We start from the raw sequence: 18,070 nt of genomic DNA on the forward strand, positions 1-18,070 counted from the left end.
GTTCAGCCCCGATACCCCCTGAGGACGCCAGAATTATGGCGAAACATGTCGGGGGGGCTACCTGAGCGTTTATAATCACGTTTTTAGAAGTGGTGATACGTAGTGGGACAAAGCTAATATAGTACTGTGTTGATCTGCAGCGACACACTAAAGCTAGGCAATCACTAGGAAGGAGATATTAGGGTATTTTGGCTGGCTGGGTGGTTAACTGAAGAGCGGCTATTAACAACCGCAAAAAAACGGGGTAACAAATATATCCCCTCCAGTCTATACCAAAAATCTACCCTCTCTCCCCCTGTTTCTACCCAAAATAGTACCCACTTCCACCACATCACGTTTTAACTTAAATCGCACATGTTACTAGTACTTAATATCTGAATTGTGAATATTAAAAAGACTATTCAGTCCTAATTCAAAAATTAATAAAAGTTAAGTTTTAAATTTAGGTCAAAGGACCTTTCTCTTTCTTGCAGAGATGCAAGAAATATGAATAAACTCCTCTGAACATAGGTCCCGACCACCCCAAAAATTTCGTTAGGTCCACCTCTCAAACTCTCTAATCACGACATGGTATAGGACAGTCACCCCTAGCAGTGATAGGAGGACACACTGCACCCTGCTGGTGTGATGATGTGAAGGCCATGGTATAGGACAGTCACCCCTAGCAGTGATAGGAGGACACACTGCCCCCTGCTGGTGTGATGATGTGGGGCCATGGTATAGGACAGTCACCCCTAGCAGTAATAGGAGGACACACTGCCCCCTGCTGGTGTGATGATGTGGGGGACCATGGAATAGGACAGTCACCCCAAGTAGTGATAGGACGACATACTGCCCCCTGCTGGTGTGAAGATGTGGGGTTCATGGAATAGGAAACTCACCCCTGGTGCTGATAGGAGGACACACTGCACCCTGCTGGTGTAATGATGTGAAGGCCATGGTATAGGACAGTCACCCCTAGCAGTGATAGGAGGACACACTGCCCCCTGCTGGTGAGATGATGTGGGGACCATGGTATAGGACAGTCACCCCTAGCAGTGATAGGAGGACACACTGCCCCCTGCTGGTGTGATGATGTGGGGCCATGGTATAGGACAGTCACCTCTAGCAGTGATAGGAGGACATACTGCCCCCTGCTGGTGTGAAGATGTGGGGCCATGGTATAGGACAGTCACCCCTAGTAGTGGTAGGAGGAGACACTGCCCCCTGCTGGTGTGATGATGTGGGGGGCCATAGTATTGGACAGTCACCTCAAGCAGTGATAGGAGGACACACTGCCCCTTGCTGGTGCGCTGATGTGAAGGCCATGGTATAGGACAGTCACCCCTAGCAGTGATAGGAGGACACACTGCCCCCTGCTGGTGTGATGATGTGGGGGGCCATGGTATTGGACAGTCACCTCAAGCAGTGATAGGAGGACATACTGCCCCCTGCTGGTGTGAAGATGTGGGGCCATGGTATAGGACAGTCACCCCTAGTAGTGGTAGGAGGAGACACTGCCCCCTGCTGGTGTGATGATGTGGGGGGCCATGGTATAGGGCAGTCATCCCTAGCAGTAATAGGAGGACACACTGCCCCCTGCTGGTGTGATGATGTGGGGGGCCATGGTATAGGACAGTCACCCCTAGTAGTGATAGGAGGACACACTGCCCCCTGCTGGTGTGATGATGTGGGGGCCATGGTATAGGACAGTCACCCCTAGCAGTGATAGGAGGACAGCAGTCATTCCATGTAGTTCAGGTTTAGGTGCACGTGTTCAGGTTTGTATGACAGTGACATTTTATACTAATTTTGATACATTTTATCTCTTTTCTGATTTCCTGTCTATGTTGTGTACACGCTGGTGGTGTGAGGTGCATAGTCCCCCCACACACACGATGTGACCCCCCCCCTCCCCCTCCTCACATCTCCAGCTCCCCCCCCCCCCCCCCGCACACACGATGTGACCCCCCCCTCCATACACCCCCAGCCCCCCCCCACGTATCAGGAATGGACCACAGAAGCAGCGGAGGCTTAGAATTCACAGTATATTCATAGATCTGGGAGGATGGACACAATATTATACACAGAGAATCAGATGAGACGTCAGCGGGCGGCCCCCCAACATCACAGGGCCCCTGTCATCCAGCCGTCTCCTAGAGAAGAAGCAAAAAGATCAGTTATAGGGTCAGTGACGTCTCCACTGATGGGTAATGGGGTCACGCACAGGAATCCTATAAGTTATAGGGTGAGTGACGTCTCCACTGATGGGTAATGGGGTCACGCACAGGAATCCTATAAGTTATAGGGTGAGTGACGTCTCCTCTGATGGGTAATGGGGTCACGCACAGGATTCCTATAAGTTATAGGGTGAGTGACGTCTCCTCTGATGGGTAATGGGGTCACGCACAGGATTCCTATAAGTTATAGGGTCAGTGACGTCTCCACTGATGGGTAATGGAGTCACACACAGGAATCCTATAAGTTATAGGGTCAGTGATGTCTCCACTGATGGGTAATGGGGTCACGCACAGGAATCCTATAAGTTATAGGGTCAGTGACGTCTCCTCTGATGGGTAATGGGGTCACGCACAGGAATCCTATAAGTTATAGGGTGAGTGACGTCTCTTCTGATGGGTAATGGGGTCACACACAGGATTCCTATAAGTTATAGGGTGAGTGACATCTCCTCCGATGGGTAATGGGGTCACGCACACGATTCCTATAAGTTATAGGGTGAGTGACGTCTTCTCTGATGGGTAATGGGGTCACGCACAGGATTCCTATAAGTTATAGGGTGAGTGACGTCTCCTCTGATGGGTAATGGGGTCACACACAGGAATCCTATAAGTTATAGGGTCAGTGACGTCTCCTCTGGTGGGTAATGGAGTCACACACAGGAATCCTATAAGTTATAGGGTGAGTGACGTCTCCTCTGATGGGTAATGGAGTCACACACAGGAATCCTATAAGTTATAGGGTGAGTGACGTCTCCTCTGATGGGTAATGGGGTCACACACAGGATTCCTATAAGTTATAGGGTCAGTGACATCTCCACTGATGGGTAATGGAGTCACACACAGGAATCCTATAAGTTATAGGGTCAGTGACGTCTCCTCTGGTGGGTAATGGAGTCACACACAGGAATCCTATAAGTTATAGGGTCAGTGACGTCTCCTCTGGTGGGTAATGGAGTCACACACAGGAATCCTATAAGTTATAGGGTGAGTGACGTCTCCTCTGATGGGTAATGGAGTCACACACAGGAATCCTATAAGTTATAGGGTGAGTGACGTCTCCTCTGATGGGTAATGGGGTCACGCACAGGATTCCTATAAGTTATAGGGTCAGTGACGTCTCCTCTGATGGGTAATGGGGTCACGCACAGGATTCCTATAAGTTATAGGGTCAGTGACGTCTCCACTGATGGGTAATGGAGTCACACACAGGAATCCTATAAGTTATAGGGTCAGTGACGTCTCCACTGATGGGTAATGGGGTCACGCACAGGAATCCTATAAGTTATAGGGTCAGTGACATCTCCTCTGGTGGGTAATGGAGTCACACACAGGAATCCTATAAGTTATAGGGTGAGTGACGTCTCCTCTGATGGGTAATGGGGTCACGCACAGGATTCCTATAAGTTATAGGGTGAGTGACGTCTCCTCTGATGGGTAATGGGGTCACACACAGGATTCCTATAAGTTATAGGGTGAGTGACGTCTCCTCTGATGGGTAATGGGGTCACGCACAGGAATCCTATAAGTTATAGGGTCAGTGACGTCTCCTCTGATGGGTAATGGGGTCACGCACAGGATTCCTATAAGTTATAGGGTGAGTGACGTCTCCTCTGATGGGTAATGGGGTCACGCACAGGATTCCTATAAGTTATAGGGTGAGTGACGTCTCCTCTGATGGGTAATGGGGTCACGCACAGGATTCCTATAAGTTATAGGGTCAGTGACGTCTCCTCTGATGGGTAATGGGGTCACACACAGGATTCCTATAAGTTATAGGGTCAGTGACGTCTCCTCTGATGGGTAATGGGGTCACACACAGGAATCCTATAAGTTATAGGGTGAGGGGGTTGTGGGGTGTCTCTCACCTTCATGTTGCTTCCTCTCGTGCGTCTCCGGGGGTCTCGCTTTGTCAGGGGGGGGTCCGTGTTAGACATTTGATCTGCGGCACAGAACACATGATAAGCCGCCGCCCCGCGGACCCATCCTCATATGATAAGCTTCCCCCCTGGAGACCCCTCCTCCCAGCCCCCGCCCCACCTTGTACCTGTTTCTTGGGGTTCTGTCTGGGGTGTGGAGTCGGGGGGCTTTTGGCTGCGGTGCGGGGTCTTGTGCTTGTTATCTATGGAGGGAGGGGGAGGAGTCACACCAAGGGGAGGAGTTACACCACTGGGGGAGGAGTTACAGTGGCTTTGCTGGGATGGTGGGAGTTATACTCACCGCTCCCCTGTGTGTGGTGGGGGGCACTGGGGGAGGAGCCGTTTATCTGCCCCGTCCCCCTCTCGGTCCTGGGGGGCAGCGTTCTCATCCCCCCCACACTCTTCAGCTGATCCTCAATATGAAGACGCTCGATGCGGAGCTGCTCCAGATCCTGGAGGAGAAGGTCACAGGAAAGGGGGGTGAGGAGAGGAGTCACAGGGGGGGGTGAGGAGAGGAGTCACAGGGGGGGAGGGGGAGAGTAGGAGGAGTCCCAGGGAGGGTGGGGGTGAGGAGGAGGAGTCCCAGGGAGGGTGGGGGTGAGGAGGAGGAGTCCCAGGGAGGGTGGGGGTGAGGAGGAGGAGTCCCAGGGAGGGTGGGGGTGAGGAGGAGGAGTCCCAGGGAGGGTGGGGGTGAGGAGGAGGAGTCCCAGGGAGGGTGGGGGTGAGTAGGAGGAGTCCCAGGGAGGGTGGGGGTGAGGAGGAGTCACAGGGAGGGTGGGGGTGAGGAGGAGTCACAGGGAGGGGGGGAGTGAGGAGGAGTCACAGGGAGGGGGGGGGGTGAGGAGGAGTCACAGGGAGGGGGCGGGGTGAGGAGGAGTCACAGGGAGGGGGCGGGGTGAGGAGGAGTCACAGGGAGGGGGCGGGGTGAGGAGGAGTCACAGGGAGGGGGCGGGGTGAGGAGGAGTCACAGGGAGGGGGGGTGAGGAGGAGTCACAGGGAGGGGGGGGGTGAGGAGGAGTCACAGGGAGGGGGGGGGTGAGGAGGAGTCACAGGGAGGGGGGGGGTGAGGAGGAGTCACAGGGAGGGGGGGTGAGGAGGAGTCACAGGGAGGGGGGGTGAGGAGGAGTCACAGGGAGGGGGGGGGGGTGAGGAGGAGTCACAGGGAGGGGGGGGGTGAGGAGGAGTCACAGGAGAGGAGTCACAGGGGGGGTGAGTAGAGGAGTCACAGGGGGGGGGTGAGGAGGAGTCGCAGGGAGCGGGGGGTGAGGAGGAGTCACAGGGAGGGGGGGGTGAGGAGGAGTCACAGGGAGGGGGGGGGTGAGGAGGAGTCACAGGGAGGGGGGGTGAGGAGGAGTCACAGGGAGGGGGGGGGGGTGAGGAGGAGTCACAGGGAGGGGGGGGGGGTGAGGAGGAGTCACAGGGAGGGGGGGGGTGAGGAGGAGTCACAGGAGAGGAGTCACAGGGGGGGTGAGTAGAGGAGTCACAGGGGGGGGTGAGGAGGAGTCGCAGGGAAGGGGGGGTGAGGAGGAGTCGCAGGGAGCGGGGGGTGAGGAGGAGTCACAGGGAGGGGGGGTGAGGAGGAGTCACAGGGAGGGGGGGGGGTGAGGAGGAGTCACAGGGAGGGGGGGGGGTGAGGAGGAGTCACAGGGAGGGGGGGGTGAGGAGGAGTCACAGGGAGGGGGGGGGGTGAGGAGGAGTCACAGGGAGGGGGGGGGGTGAGGAGGAGTCACAGGGAGGGGGGGGTGAGGAGGAGTCACAGGAGAGGAGTCACAGGGGGGGTGAGGAGGAGTTACAGGGAGGGGGGGGGGGTGAGGAGGAGTCACAGGGAGGGGGGGGGGTGAGGAGGAGTCACAGGGAGGGGGGGGGGTGAGGAGGAGTCACAGGGAGGGGGGGGTGAGGAGGAGTCACAGGGAGGGGGGGGTGAGGAGGAGTCACAGGGAGGGGGAGGGTGAGGAGGAGTCACAGGGAGGGGGGGGATGAGGAGGAGTCACAGGGAGGGGGGGGATGAGGAGGAGTCACAGGGAGGGGGGGGTGAGGAGGAGTCACAGGGAGGGGGGGGTGAGGAGGAGTCACAGGGAGGGGGGGGGGTGAGGAGGAGTCACAGGGAGGGGGGGGTGAGGAGGAGTCACAGGGAGGGGGGGGGGTGAGGAGGAGTCACAGGGAGGGGGGGGGTGAGGAGGAGTCACAGGGAGGGGGGAGTGAGGAGGAGTCACAGGGAGGGGGGGGTGAGGAGGAGTCACAGGGACTCACCTGTAAGTAGGCGATCTGATACTCCAGTAGCGCCAGGGCGTTGCTGATACTGTCCTGGGTGCCCACAAATACAAAGGGCACCGACCCCTGGAAGAAAAGAGGAGGAGCCATGAAATCTCTTCCCACACCCTGCAGGCCCCTCCCCCGCAGGCCCCTCCCCCCTGTACCTCCTTCTTCAGGTCGCTCTTATCTTCCTCCGCTTCCACCCGCACCCGGACAATCCCGGATTTATCCACAATCTCCTGGATGACGCTGCCGTTCTTCCCAATCACCTTCCCTGCCGGTAAAAGGGAAGTCAAGACGGGGCCCCACGGGGGGGGCAGGTTGGGGGCCCCCCCTCACTACTGGAGCAGCTGATCCCCTCCGCCATACTCACCCACCAGGGCGCGGGGTACCTCCATTGACCCCTCGGTGAACTCCAGGTACCCCCGGGCTTTGCGCACGGCCTCCTGAGACTGCAGGGAGAGCACAGAATTACTGACCAATCAGAGACCCCCAGATCCACCGCCGCCCCCAACCTACCTCCCCAAACACTCGGAAGGTGAAGGTCTCCTCGTCCAGCTCCACCGCCGTCACCCCCGGGACCTTCCGCGCCTGCTGGATGTTGATGCCGTGAGCCCCAATGGCCAAACCAATCAGATCCTCCCGCACCTGGAACTCCTCCCGGTACGCCACCGCCAGCTTCTTACTGACCTATAGGGACACAACACACGACTGCAGGGGGCGTGCCAGCCTCTCAGCTCCTCCCATCACCCCTCCCTGCAGGGGGCGTGCCAGCCTCTCAGCTCCTGCCATCACCTCTCCCCGCAGAGGGTGTGTGTGTGTGTGTGACCTCCCCCTAGCCCCTCCCCGCAGAGGGTGTGTGTGTGTGTGTGTGTGTGAGACCTCCCCCTAGCCCCTCCCCGCAGAGGGTGTGTGTGTGTGTGTGTGTGTGTGAGACCTCCCCCTAGCCCCTCCCCGCAGAGGGTGTGTGTGTGTGTGTGTGTGTGTGAGACCTCCCCCTAGCCCCTCCCCGCCGAGGGTGTGTGTGTGTGTGTGTGTGTGTGAGACCTCCCCCTAGCCCCTCCCCGCCGAGGGTGTGTGTGTGTGTGTGTGTGTGTGAGACCTCCCCCTAGCCCCTCCCCGCAGAGGGTGTGTGTGTGTGTGTGTGTGTGTGTGTGTGAGACCTCCCCCTAGCCCCTCCCCGCAGAGGGTGTGTGTGTGTGTGTGTGTGTGTGTGTGTGTGAGACCTCCCCCTAGCCCCTCCCCGCAGAGGGTGTGTGTGTGTGTGTGTGTGTGTGTGTGTGAGACCTCCCCCTAGCCCCTCCCCGCAGAGGGTGTGTGTGTGTGTGTGTGTGTGTGTGTGTGAGACCTCCCCCTAGCCCCTCCCCGCAGAGGGTGTGTGTGTGTGTGTGTGTGTGTGACCTCCCCCTAGCCCCTCCCCGCAGAGGGTGTGTGTGTGTGTGACCTCCCCCTAGCCCCTCCCCGCAGAGGGTGTGTGTGTGTGTGACCTCCCCCTAGCCCCTCCCCGCAGAGGGTGTGTGTGTGTGTGACCTCCCCCTAGCCCCTCCCCGCAGAGGGTGTGTGTGTGTGTGACCTCTCCCTAGCCCCTCCCCGCAGAGGGTGTGTGTGTGTGTGTGTGTGTGTGTGTGTGAGACCTCCCCCTAGCCCCTCCCCGCAGAGGGTGTGTGTGTGTGTGTGTGTGTGTGTGTGTGAGACCTCCCCCTAGCCCCTCCCCGCAGAGGGTGTGTGTGTGTGTGTGTGTGTGTGTGTGTGAGACCTCCCCCTAGCCCCTCCCCGCAGAGGGTGTGTGTGTGTGTGTGTGTGTGTGTGTGTGAGACCTCCCCCTAGCCCCTCCCCGCAGAGGGTGTGTGTGTGTGTGTGTGTGTGTGAGACCTCCCCCTAGCCCCTCCCCGCAGAGGGTGTGTGTGTGTGTGTGTGTGACCTCCCCCTAGCCCCTCCCCGCAGAGGGTGTGTGTGTGTGTGACCTCCCCCTAGCCCCTCCCCGCAGAGGGTGTGTGTGTGTGTGACCTCCCCCTAGCCCCTCCCCGCAGAGGGTGTGTGTGTGTGTGACCTCTCCCTAGCCCCTCCCCGCAGAGGGTGTGTGTGTGTGTGTGTGTGTGTGTGTGTGTGTGTGTGTGTGTGTGTGTGTGTGTGTGTGTGTGTGTGTGTGTGTGTGTGTGTGTGTGTGTGTGTGTGTGTGTGTGTGTGTGTGTGTGTGTGTGTGTGTGAGACCTCCCCCTAGCCCCTCCCCGCAGAGGGTGTGTGTGTGTGTGTGAGACCTCCCCCTAGCCCCTCCCCGCAGAGGGTGTGTGTGTGTGTGTGTGTGACCTCCCCCTAGCCCCTCCCCGCAGAGGGTGTGTGTGTGTGTGTGTGTGTGACCTCCCCCTAGCCCCTCCCCGCAGAGGGTGTGTGTGTGAGACCTCCCCCTAGCCCCTCCCAGCAGAGGGTGTGTGTGTGACCTCCCCCTAGCCCCTCCCATCTCCCGCCCTGCAGGGGGCGTGCCCTCCTCACCTCTAGCTGCCGCGTGGCCTCCTGGTTCTGGGTGCGCAGTCGCAGTTTGGTGCGCAGCGCCCGGATGTGCATGTCACTGAGCAGGGCCGAGCGCTTCATAACCACCTCGTCTGTGGACTGATCCAGATAAGAGAAGGTTAACCCACGGCCCCTCCCCCAGCAGGTCATGTGACCCCCACACCCCTCCTCCTCCCCCAGCAGGTCATGTGACCCCCACACCCTCCTCCTCCCCCCGCAGGTCATGTGACCCCCACACCCTCCTCCTCCCCCCGCAGGTCATGTGACCCCCCTCCTCACCAGCACCAGCAGCTCGGCGCCGCTCTTGTCCAGTAACACACAGTTGGCGCCGACCACCTTCTGAAATTCCTTGTGGGTGTCAGGACTGGCGGCTCTGCAGGAGGAGAAGAGGGCGTAAGAGGGGCGGGAGGGGGCGGAGACACCCAGAGGGGGAGAGGGAGGAGTCAGTCACTCACACGCTGCACACCCAGAGGGGCAGGGGAGGAGTCAGTCACTCACACGCTGCGCACCCAGAGGGGGAGGGGGAGGAGTCACTCACACGCTGCGCACCCAGAGGGGGAGGGGGAGGAGTCACTCACACGCTGCGCACCCAGAGGGGGAGGGGGAGGAGTCACTCACACGCTGCGCACCCAGAGGGGGAGGAGTCACTCACACGCTGCGCACCCAGAGGGGGAGGGGGAGGAGTCACTCACACGCTGCGCACCCAGAGGGGGAGGGGGAGGAGTCACTCACACGCTGCGCACCCAGAGGGGGAGGGGGAGGAGTCACTCACACGCTGCGCACCCAGAGGGGGAGGGGGAGGAGTCACTCACACGCTGCGCACCCAGAGGGGGAGGGGGAGGAGTCACTCACACGCTGCGCACCCAGAGGGGGAGGGGGAGGAGTCACTCACACGCTGCACACCCAGAGGGGGAGGAGTCAGTTACTCACACGCTGCACACCCAGGGGGGAGGAGTTAGTTACTCACACGCTGCACACCCAGGGGGAGGAGTTACTCACATGCTGCGCACGTCCTCGGGGAGGGGCAGGCTGTAGCGGTAGAAGGCGGTGGGCGGGCTCTGGTTGGGCACCCGCAGTCGCTCTCGGCTGACGATCTCGTTGTAGGGCGAATCATAGATGTAATACTCTATCACATAGAACTGAGGGAGAGTCAGAGGGGAGGGGCAGGAGAGGGGGAGGGGCAGGGGAGTGAGGGGCAGGGCAGAGAGGAGAGGAGGCGGCAGGGGACAGATGGGCGGAGCGGCCCGCTGAGCGCCCACTCATACTCACATCTCCCTTCTGCATGCGCACTCGGGCCGGCCACCAGCCGCTGCTCTCCTGATCCGCCGCACGTGAATTCACCTGCAATACAAAGCCCATTAGCCACGCCCCCAGTGCCTCCAGCCCCGCCCCCCAGGTACCTACCTCCACCTGGTCCCCGTCATTTATATCACTGGAGGAGGAGTCCGGGGCCGGCAACCGCACATCACAGAAAGGCACCAACCTCTCCGGCATCGCACTGCAGGGAGGAGAAACATAGAGAGGAGGAGGAGCCAAGTGCAGGGGGGAGGAGAGACATAGAGGAGGAGGAGCCAAGTACAGGGGGGGAGGAGAGAGACAGAGAGGAGGAGGAGCCAAGTACAGGGGGGGAGGAGAGACATAGAGAGGAGGAGGAGCCAAGTGCAGGGGGGGGAGGAGAGACATAGAGAGGAGGAGGAGCCAAGTGCAGGGGGGGGGAGGAGAGACATAGAGGAAGAGGAGGAGCCAAGCACAGGGGGGAGGAGAGACATAGAGGAAGAGGAGCCAAGCACAGGGGGGAGGAGAGACATAGAGGAAGAGGAGCCAAGCACAGGGGGGAGGAGAGACAGAGAGGAGGAGGAGCCAAGCACAGGGGGGAGGAGAGACATAGAGAGGAAGAGGAGCCAAGTGCAGGGGGGAGGAGAGTCATAGAGAGGAGGAGGAGCCAAGCACAGGGGGGAGGAGAGACAGAGAGGAGGAGGAGCCACGTACATGGGGGAGGAGAGACATAGAGAGGAGGAGGAGCCAAGTGCAGGGGGGGGGAGGAGAGACAGAAAGGAGGAGGAGCCAAGTACAAGGGGGAGGAAAGACATAGAGGAGTAGGCACCAAGTACAGGGGGGAGGAGGAGAGACATAGAAAGGAGGAGGCGCCAAGTACATGGGGGAGGAGGAGAGACAGAGAGGAGGAGGCGCCAAGTACATGGGAGGAGGAGAGACAGAGAGGAGGAGGAGCCAAGCACAGGGGGAGGAGAGACAGAAAGGAGGAGGAGCCAAGTACAAGGGGGAGGAAAGACATAGAGGAGTAGGCACCAAGTACAGGGGGGAGGAGGAGAGACATAGAAAGGAGGAGGCGCCAAGTACATGGGGGAGGAGGAGAGACAGAGAGGAGGAGGCGCCAAGTACAGGGGGGGAGGAGAGACAGAGAGGAGGAGGAGCCAAGTACAGGGGGGGAGGAGAGACAGAGAGGAGGAGGCGCCAAGTGCAGGGGGGGAGGAGAGACATAGAGAGGAAGAGGAGGCGCCGAGCGCAGGGGGGGGGGGGAAGAGGAGGAGGAGGAGGCGCCGAGTGCAGGGGGGGGGGGGGGGGGGGGGGAGACATAGAGAGGAGGAGGCGCTGGGGGCGGGGCATCTTACAGTGACCTTATACCTGTTTTGGGGGGTCCTGCACTCACCTGTTGGGGAACACAGCGCAGACCGTCTCCTCCTGCACATCCTGGACATAAGCCTAAAGAGACGCCAAGAGTGAGAGACACCAAAACCGGGGGGACGGGAGACCCCAACACTGGAGAGCAATGAGGATATCGGGGCGTTCCATGTGTGTGGGGGGGGGCAGTGATGAGGATATCGGGGCGTTCCATGTCTGTGGGGGGCAGTGATGAGTATATCGGGGTGCTCCATGTGTGGGGGGGCAGTGATGAGTATATCGGGGTGTTCCATGTGTGTGGGGGGGCAGTGATGAGTATATCGGGGCGTTCCATGTGTGTGGGGGGGGGGGGCAGTGATGAGTATATCGGGGTGTTCCATGTGTGTGGGGGGGGGGCAGTGATGAGTATATCGGGGTGTTCCATGTGTGTGGGGGGGCAGTGATGAGTATATCGGGGTGCTCCATGTGTGTGGGGGGGGCAGTGATGAGTATATCGGGGTGTTCCATGTGTGTGGGGGGGCAGTGATGAGTATATCGGGGCGTTCCATGTGTGTGGGGGCAGTGATGAGTATATCGGGGCGTTCCATGTGTGTGGGGGGGCAGTGATGAGTATATCGGGGTGTTCCATGTGTGTGGGGGGGCAGTGATGAGTATATCGGGGTGTTCCATGTGTGTGGGGGGGGGGCAGTGATGAATATATCGGGGTGTTCCATGTGTGTGGGGGGGGGGGCAGTGATGAGTATATCGGGGTGTTCCATGTCTGTGGGGGGCAGTGATGAGTATATCGGGGCGCTCCATGTCTGTGGGGGGCAGTGATGAGTATATCGGGGTGTTCCATGTCTGTGGGGGGCAGTGATGAGTATATCGGGGTGTTCCATGTCTGTGGGGGGCAGTGATGAGTATATCGGGGTGTTCCATGTCTGTGGGGGGCAGTGATGAGTATATCGGGGTGTTCCATGTCTGTGGGGGGCAGTGATGAGTATATCGGGGCGCTCCATGTCTGTGGGGGGCAGTGATGAGGATATCGGGGCGTTCCATGTCTGTGGGGGGCAGTGATGAGTATATCGGGGTGTTCCATGTCTGTGGGGGGCAGTGATGAGGATATCGGGGTGCTCCATGTCTGTGGGGGGCAGTGATGAGGATATCGGGGTGCTCCATGTCTGTGGGGGGCAGTGATGAGGATATCGGGGCGCTCCATGTCTGTGGGGGGCAGTGATGAGTATATCGGGGTGATCCATGTGTGTGGGGGCAGTGATGAGGATATCGGGGTGTTCCATGTGTGTGGTGGGGCAGTGATGAGTATATCGGGGCGTTCCATGTGTGTGGGGGGGGGGCAGTGATGAGTATATCGGGGCGTTCCATGTGTGTGGGGGGCAGTGATGAGTATATCGGGGTGCTCCATGTGTGGGGGGGCAGTGATGAGTATATCGGGGTGTTCCATGTGTGTGGGGGGGCAGTGATGAGTATATCGGGGCGTTCCATGTGTGTGGGGGGCAGTGATGAGTATATCGGGGCGTTCCATGTGTGTGGGGGGGCAGTGATGAGTATATCGGGGTGTTCCATGTGTGTGGGGGGCAGTGATGAGTATATCGGGGTGTTCCATGTGTGTGGGGGGGGCAGTGATGAGTATATCGGGGCGTTCCATGTCTGTGGGGGGGCAGTGATGAGTATATCGGGGTGCTCCATGTGTGTGTGGGGGGCAGTGATGAGTATATCGGGGTGTTCCATGTGTGTGGGGGGGGGCAGTGATGAGTATATCGGGGTGTTCCATGTGTGTGTGGGGGGCAGTGATGAGTATATCGGGGTGTTCCATGTCTGTGGGGGGGCAGTGATGAGTATATCGGGGCGTTCCATGTGTGTGGGGGGGCAGTGATGAGTATATCGGGGCGTTCCATGTGTGTGGGGGGGCAGTGATGAGTATATCGGGGCGTTCCATGTCTGTGGGGGGCAGTGATGAGGATATCGGGGCGCTCCATGTCTGTGGGGGGCAGTGATGAGTATATCGGGGTGTTCCATGTCTGTGGGGGGCAGTGATGAGTATATCGGGGTGCTCCATGTGTGTGGGGGGCAGTGATGAGTATATCGGGGCGTTCCATGTCTGTGGGGGGCAGTGATGAGTATATCGGGGCGTTCCATGTCTGTGGGGGGCAGTGATGAGTATATCGGGGCGTTCCATGTCTGTGGGGGGGCAGTGATGAGTATATCGGGGTGTTCCATGTCTGTGGGGGGCAGTGATGAGTATATCGGGGTGTTCCATGTCTGTGGGGGGCAGTGATGAGTATATCGGGGTGTTCCATGTCTGTGGGGGGCAGTGATGAGTATATCGGGGCGTTCCATGTCTGTGGGGGGGCAGTGATGAGTATATCGGGGCGTTCCATGTCTGTGGGGGGCAGTGATGAGTATATCGGGGCGTTCCATGTCTGTGGGGGGCAGTGATGAGGATATCGGGGTGTTCCATGTCTGTGGGGGGCAGTGATGAGTATATCGGGGTGTTCCATGTGTGTGGGGGGGGCAGTGATGAGTATATCGGGGTGTTCCATGTCTGTGGGGGGCAGTGATGAGTATATCGGGGCGTTCCATGTGTGTGGGGGGCAGTGATGAGTATATCGGGGCGCTCCATGTGTGTGGGGGGCAGTGATGAGTATATCGGGGTGTTCCGTGTCTGTGGGGGGCAGTGATGAGTATATCGGGGTGTTCCGTGTCTGTGGGGGGCAGTGATGAGTATATCGGGGTGTTCCGTGTCTGTGGGGGGCAGTGATGAGTATATCGGGGCGTTCCATGTCTGTGGGGGGGCAGTGATGAGTATATCGGGGTGCTCCATGTGTGTGGGGGGCAGTGATGAGTATATCGGGGTGTTCCGTGTCTGTGGGGGGCAGTGATGAGTATATCGGGGTGTTCCGTGTCTGTGGGGGGCAGTGATGAGTATATTGGGGTGTTTGCTGTAAGTATGGGTGTAGTCGGGGGTGTAAGCTGTACGTGCGGGTGTAGTCGGGGGTGTTAGCTGTACGTACGGGTGTAGTCGGGGGTGTTAGCTGTACGTGCGGGTGCAGTCGGGGGTGTTACATGTACGTGTGGGTGTAGTCGGGGGTGTGACACGTCTCTCGGGGCCGCTCACCGTGTAGAAGGCTCCTCCTGGGCCGCGCACTTCCACCTCGATCCCGTCCATGCTTCCCGCAGCTCCAGGCTTCATGTGAGGACTCGGACCCTTCCTGCGCAGGATTGGAGAGCTGAGGGGCCCGGGTCGCCTGTCATTGGTTGGAAGTTATGAGTCTTATTACGTGATTGGATCGTAGAGGAATCCGTCCACTAATCAAAATTCCGAGACCTAAAAAGGGAGGGACACGAACCGTCCGAAGCGCTGATTGGCTACGGAAAGTTTATCCTAACATAGTATTGGATCTGATGACGCATGCGCATTGAGGAAAGAGGCGCGGCGTACATGTACCATAAGGCGGAGCTAGTGGAAGTGTGCCATCTGATTGGCCGAGAAGTGTCGTTATGGAAACCGAAACATATAAGGAAAAGATACGAAAATAGAAGCATGTCTGTGTTCTAATTGGCTGAATGATTGCAGGAGGCGGAGCGACGCGCCTAAACACGCCTTCTCGTGTCCTAGTGATTGGCCAAGGTCTCCTCCTAAAGAACAGCGTGAAGTAACCGCCTCCTTACGTCACTATAAGAAGGCGAAGGACGATCACTCTCCGGTACAGGAGGCGGAGCAACAGCGGGAAGCCACGTGATCATCGGCGCCCAATAGAATTCTACGGACACAGAGAGACGATAATAATGATGAGTGCAGCTCTGGATGTGACTGGAGGACGGACACACAGTGATGATGATGATGATGATGATGAGTGCAGCTCTGGATGTGACTGGAGGACGGACACACAGTGATGATGATGATGATGATGAGTGCAGCTCTGGATGTGACTGGAGGATGGACACACAGTGATGATGATGATTGCAGCTCTGGATGTGACTGGAGGATGGACACACAGTGATGATGATGAGTGCAGCTCTGGATGTGACTGGAGGATGGACACACAGTGATGATGATGATGATTGCAGCTCTGGATGTGACTGGAGGATGGACACACAGTGATGATGATGATGATGAGTGCAGCTCTGGATGTGACTGGAGGATGGACACACAGTGATGATGATGGATGCAGCTCTGGATGTGACTGGAGGATGGACACACAGTGATGATGATGATGGATGCAGCTCTGGATGTGACTGGAGGATGGACACTCAGTGATGATGATGGATGCAGCTCTGGATGTGACTGGAGGATGGACACACAGTGATGATGATGATGAGTGCAGCTCTGGATGTGACTGGAGGATGGACACACAGTGATGATGATGATGGATGCAGCTCTGGATGTGACTGGAGGATGGACACACAGTGATGATGATGAGTGCAGCTCTGGATGTGACTGGAGGACGGACACACAGTGATGATGATGATGATGGATGCAGCTCTGGATGTGACTGGAGGATGGACACACAGTGATGATGATGATGATGAGTGCAGCTCTGGATGTGACTGGAGGATGGACACACAGTGATGATGATGATGATGAGTGCAGCTCTGGATGTGACTGGAGGATGGACACACAGTGATGATGATGATGATGATGATGAGTGCAGCTCTGGATGTGACTGGAGGATGGACACACAGTGATGATGATGATGGATGCAGCTCTGGATGTGACTGGAGGATGGACACAGTGATGATGATGAGTGCAGCTCTGGATGTGACTGGAGGATGGACACACAGTGATGATGATGGATGCAGCTCTGGATGTGACTGGAGGACGGACACTCAGTGATGATGATGGATGCAGCTCTGGATGTGACTGGAGGATGGACACACAGTGATGATGATGGATGCAGCTCTGGATGTGACTGGAGGATGGACACACAGTGATGATGATGGATGCAGCTCTGGATGTGACTGGAGGATGGACACACAGTGATGATGATGATGATGAGTGCAGCTCTGGATGTGACTGGAGGATGGACACACAGTGATGATGATGAGTGCAGCTCTGGATGTGACTGGAGGATGGACACACAGTGGTGATGATGATGATGAGTGCAGCTCTGGATGTGACTGGAGGATGGACACACAGTGCTGATGATGATGATGAGTGCAGCTCTGGATGTGACTGGAGGATGGACACACAGTGATGATGATGATGATGATGATGAGTGCAGCTCTGGATGTGACTGGAGGATGGACACACAGTGATGATGATGATGAGTGCAGCTCTGGATGTGACTGGAGGATGGACACACAGTGATGATGATGGATGCAGCTCTGGATGTGACTGGAGGATGGACACACAGTGATGATGATGGATGCAGCTCTGGATGTGACTGGAGGATGGACACACAGTGATGATGATGATGATGAGCGCAGCTCTGGATGTGACTGGAGGACGGACACACAGTGATGATGATGAGTGCAGCTCTGGATGTGACTGGAGGATGGACACACAGTGGTGATGATGATGGATGCAGCTCTGGATGTGACTGGAGGACGGACACTCAGTGATGATGATGGATGCAGCTCTGGATGTGACTGGAGGATGGACACACAGTGATGATGATGGATGCAGCTCTGGATGTGACTGGAGGATGGACACACAGTGATGATGATGGATGCAGCTCTGGATGTGACTGGAGGATGGACACACAGTGATGATGATGATGATGAGTGCAGCTCTGGATGTGACTGGAGGATGGACACACAGTGATGATGATGAGTGCAGCTCTGGATGTGACTGGAGGATGGACACACAGTGGTGATGATGATGATGAGTGCAGCTCTGGATGTGACTGGAGGATGGACACACAGTGCTGATGATGATGATGAGTGCAGCTCTGGATGTGACTGGAGGATGGACACACAGTGATGATGATGATGATGATGATGAGTGCAGCTCTGGATGTGACTGGAGGATGGACACACAGTGATGATGATGATGATGATGAGTGCAGCTCTGGATGTGACTGGAGGATGGACACACAGTGATGATGATGATGAGTGCAGCTCTGGATGTGACTGGAGGATGGACACACAGTGATGATGATGGATGCAGCTCTGGATGTGACTGGAGGATGGACACACAGTGATGATGATGGATGCAGCTCTGGATGTGACTGGAGGATGGACACACAGTGATGATGATGATGAGTGCAGCTCTGGATGTGACTGGAGGATGGACACTCAGTGATGATGATGATGATGAGTGCAGCTCTGGATGTGACTGGAGGATGGACACACAGTGATGATGATGGATGCAGCTCTGGATGTGACTGGAGGATGGACACACAGTGATGATGATGGATGCAGCTCTGGATGTGACTGGAGGATGGACACACAGTGCTGATGATGATGATTGCAGCTCTGGATGTGACTGGAGGATGGACACACAGTGCTGATGATGATGAGTGCAGCTCTGGATGTGACTGGAGGATGGACACACAGTGCTGATGATGATGATTGCAGCTCTGGATGTGACTG

The 18,070-nt window shown here is 57.6% G+C and overlaps 1 protein-coding gene across 1 annotated transcript; it reads right to left on the reverse strand.

Annotated features, from left to right (window-relative positions):
* Window positions 1–2,008: 2,008 nt before the first annotated feature.
* LOC140128387 (RNA-binding protein FXR2-like) lies at window positions 2,009–15,121 on the reverse strand. The gene is made up of 16 exons (XM_072150065.1): window positions 14,982–15,121; window positions 14,652–14,781; window positions 11,565–11,617; window positions 10,301–10,394; window positions 10,166–10,237; window positions 9,896–10,035; window positions 9,176–9,269; window positions 8,879–8,995; window positions 6,908–7,078; window positions 6,762–6,840; window positions 6,553–6,662; window positions 6,386–6,472; window positions 4,437–4,587; window positions 4,264–4,338; window positions 4,085–4,158; window positions 2,009–2,135 (listed from the first exon to the last, which is right to left on the reverse strand). Exons 1-16 carry the CDS (start codon window positions 15,077–15,079, stop codon window positions 2,121–2,123), a joined length of 1,560 nt encoding a protein of 519 aa, XP_072006166.1. The 5' UTR covers window positions 15,080–15,121; the 3' UTR covers window positions 2,009–2,120.
* Window positions 15,122–18,070: the final 2,949 nt, after the last annotated feature.

This window comes from Engystomops pustulosus, chromosome 4 (assembly GCF_040894005.1).
Source record: "Engystomops pustulosus chromosome 4, aEngPut4.maternal, whole genome shotgun sequence".
NCBI lineage: Eukaryota > Metazoa > Chordata > Amphibia > Anura > Leptodactylidae > Engystomops > Engystomops pustulosus.

Coding starts and splice junctions, on each gene's coding strand:
- LOC140128387 (XM_072150065.1), bottom strand. CDS start 15,079: ATGCTTCTATTTTCGTATCTTTTCCTTATATGTTTCGGTTTCCATAAC. Junction 8,996..9,175: donor GCGCCGAGCTGCTGGTGCTG/GTGAGGAGGGGG, acceptor TATCTGGATCAG/TCCACAGACGAGGTGGTTAT. Junction 4,159..4,263: donor GACAGAACCCCAAGAAACAG/GTACAAGGTGGG, acceptor TCTGTGCCGCAG/ATCAAATGTCTAACACGGAC.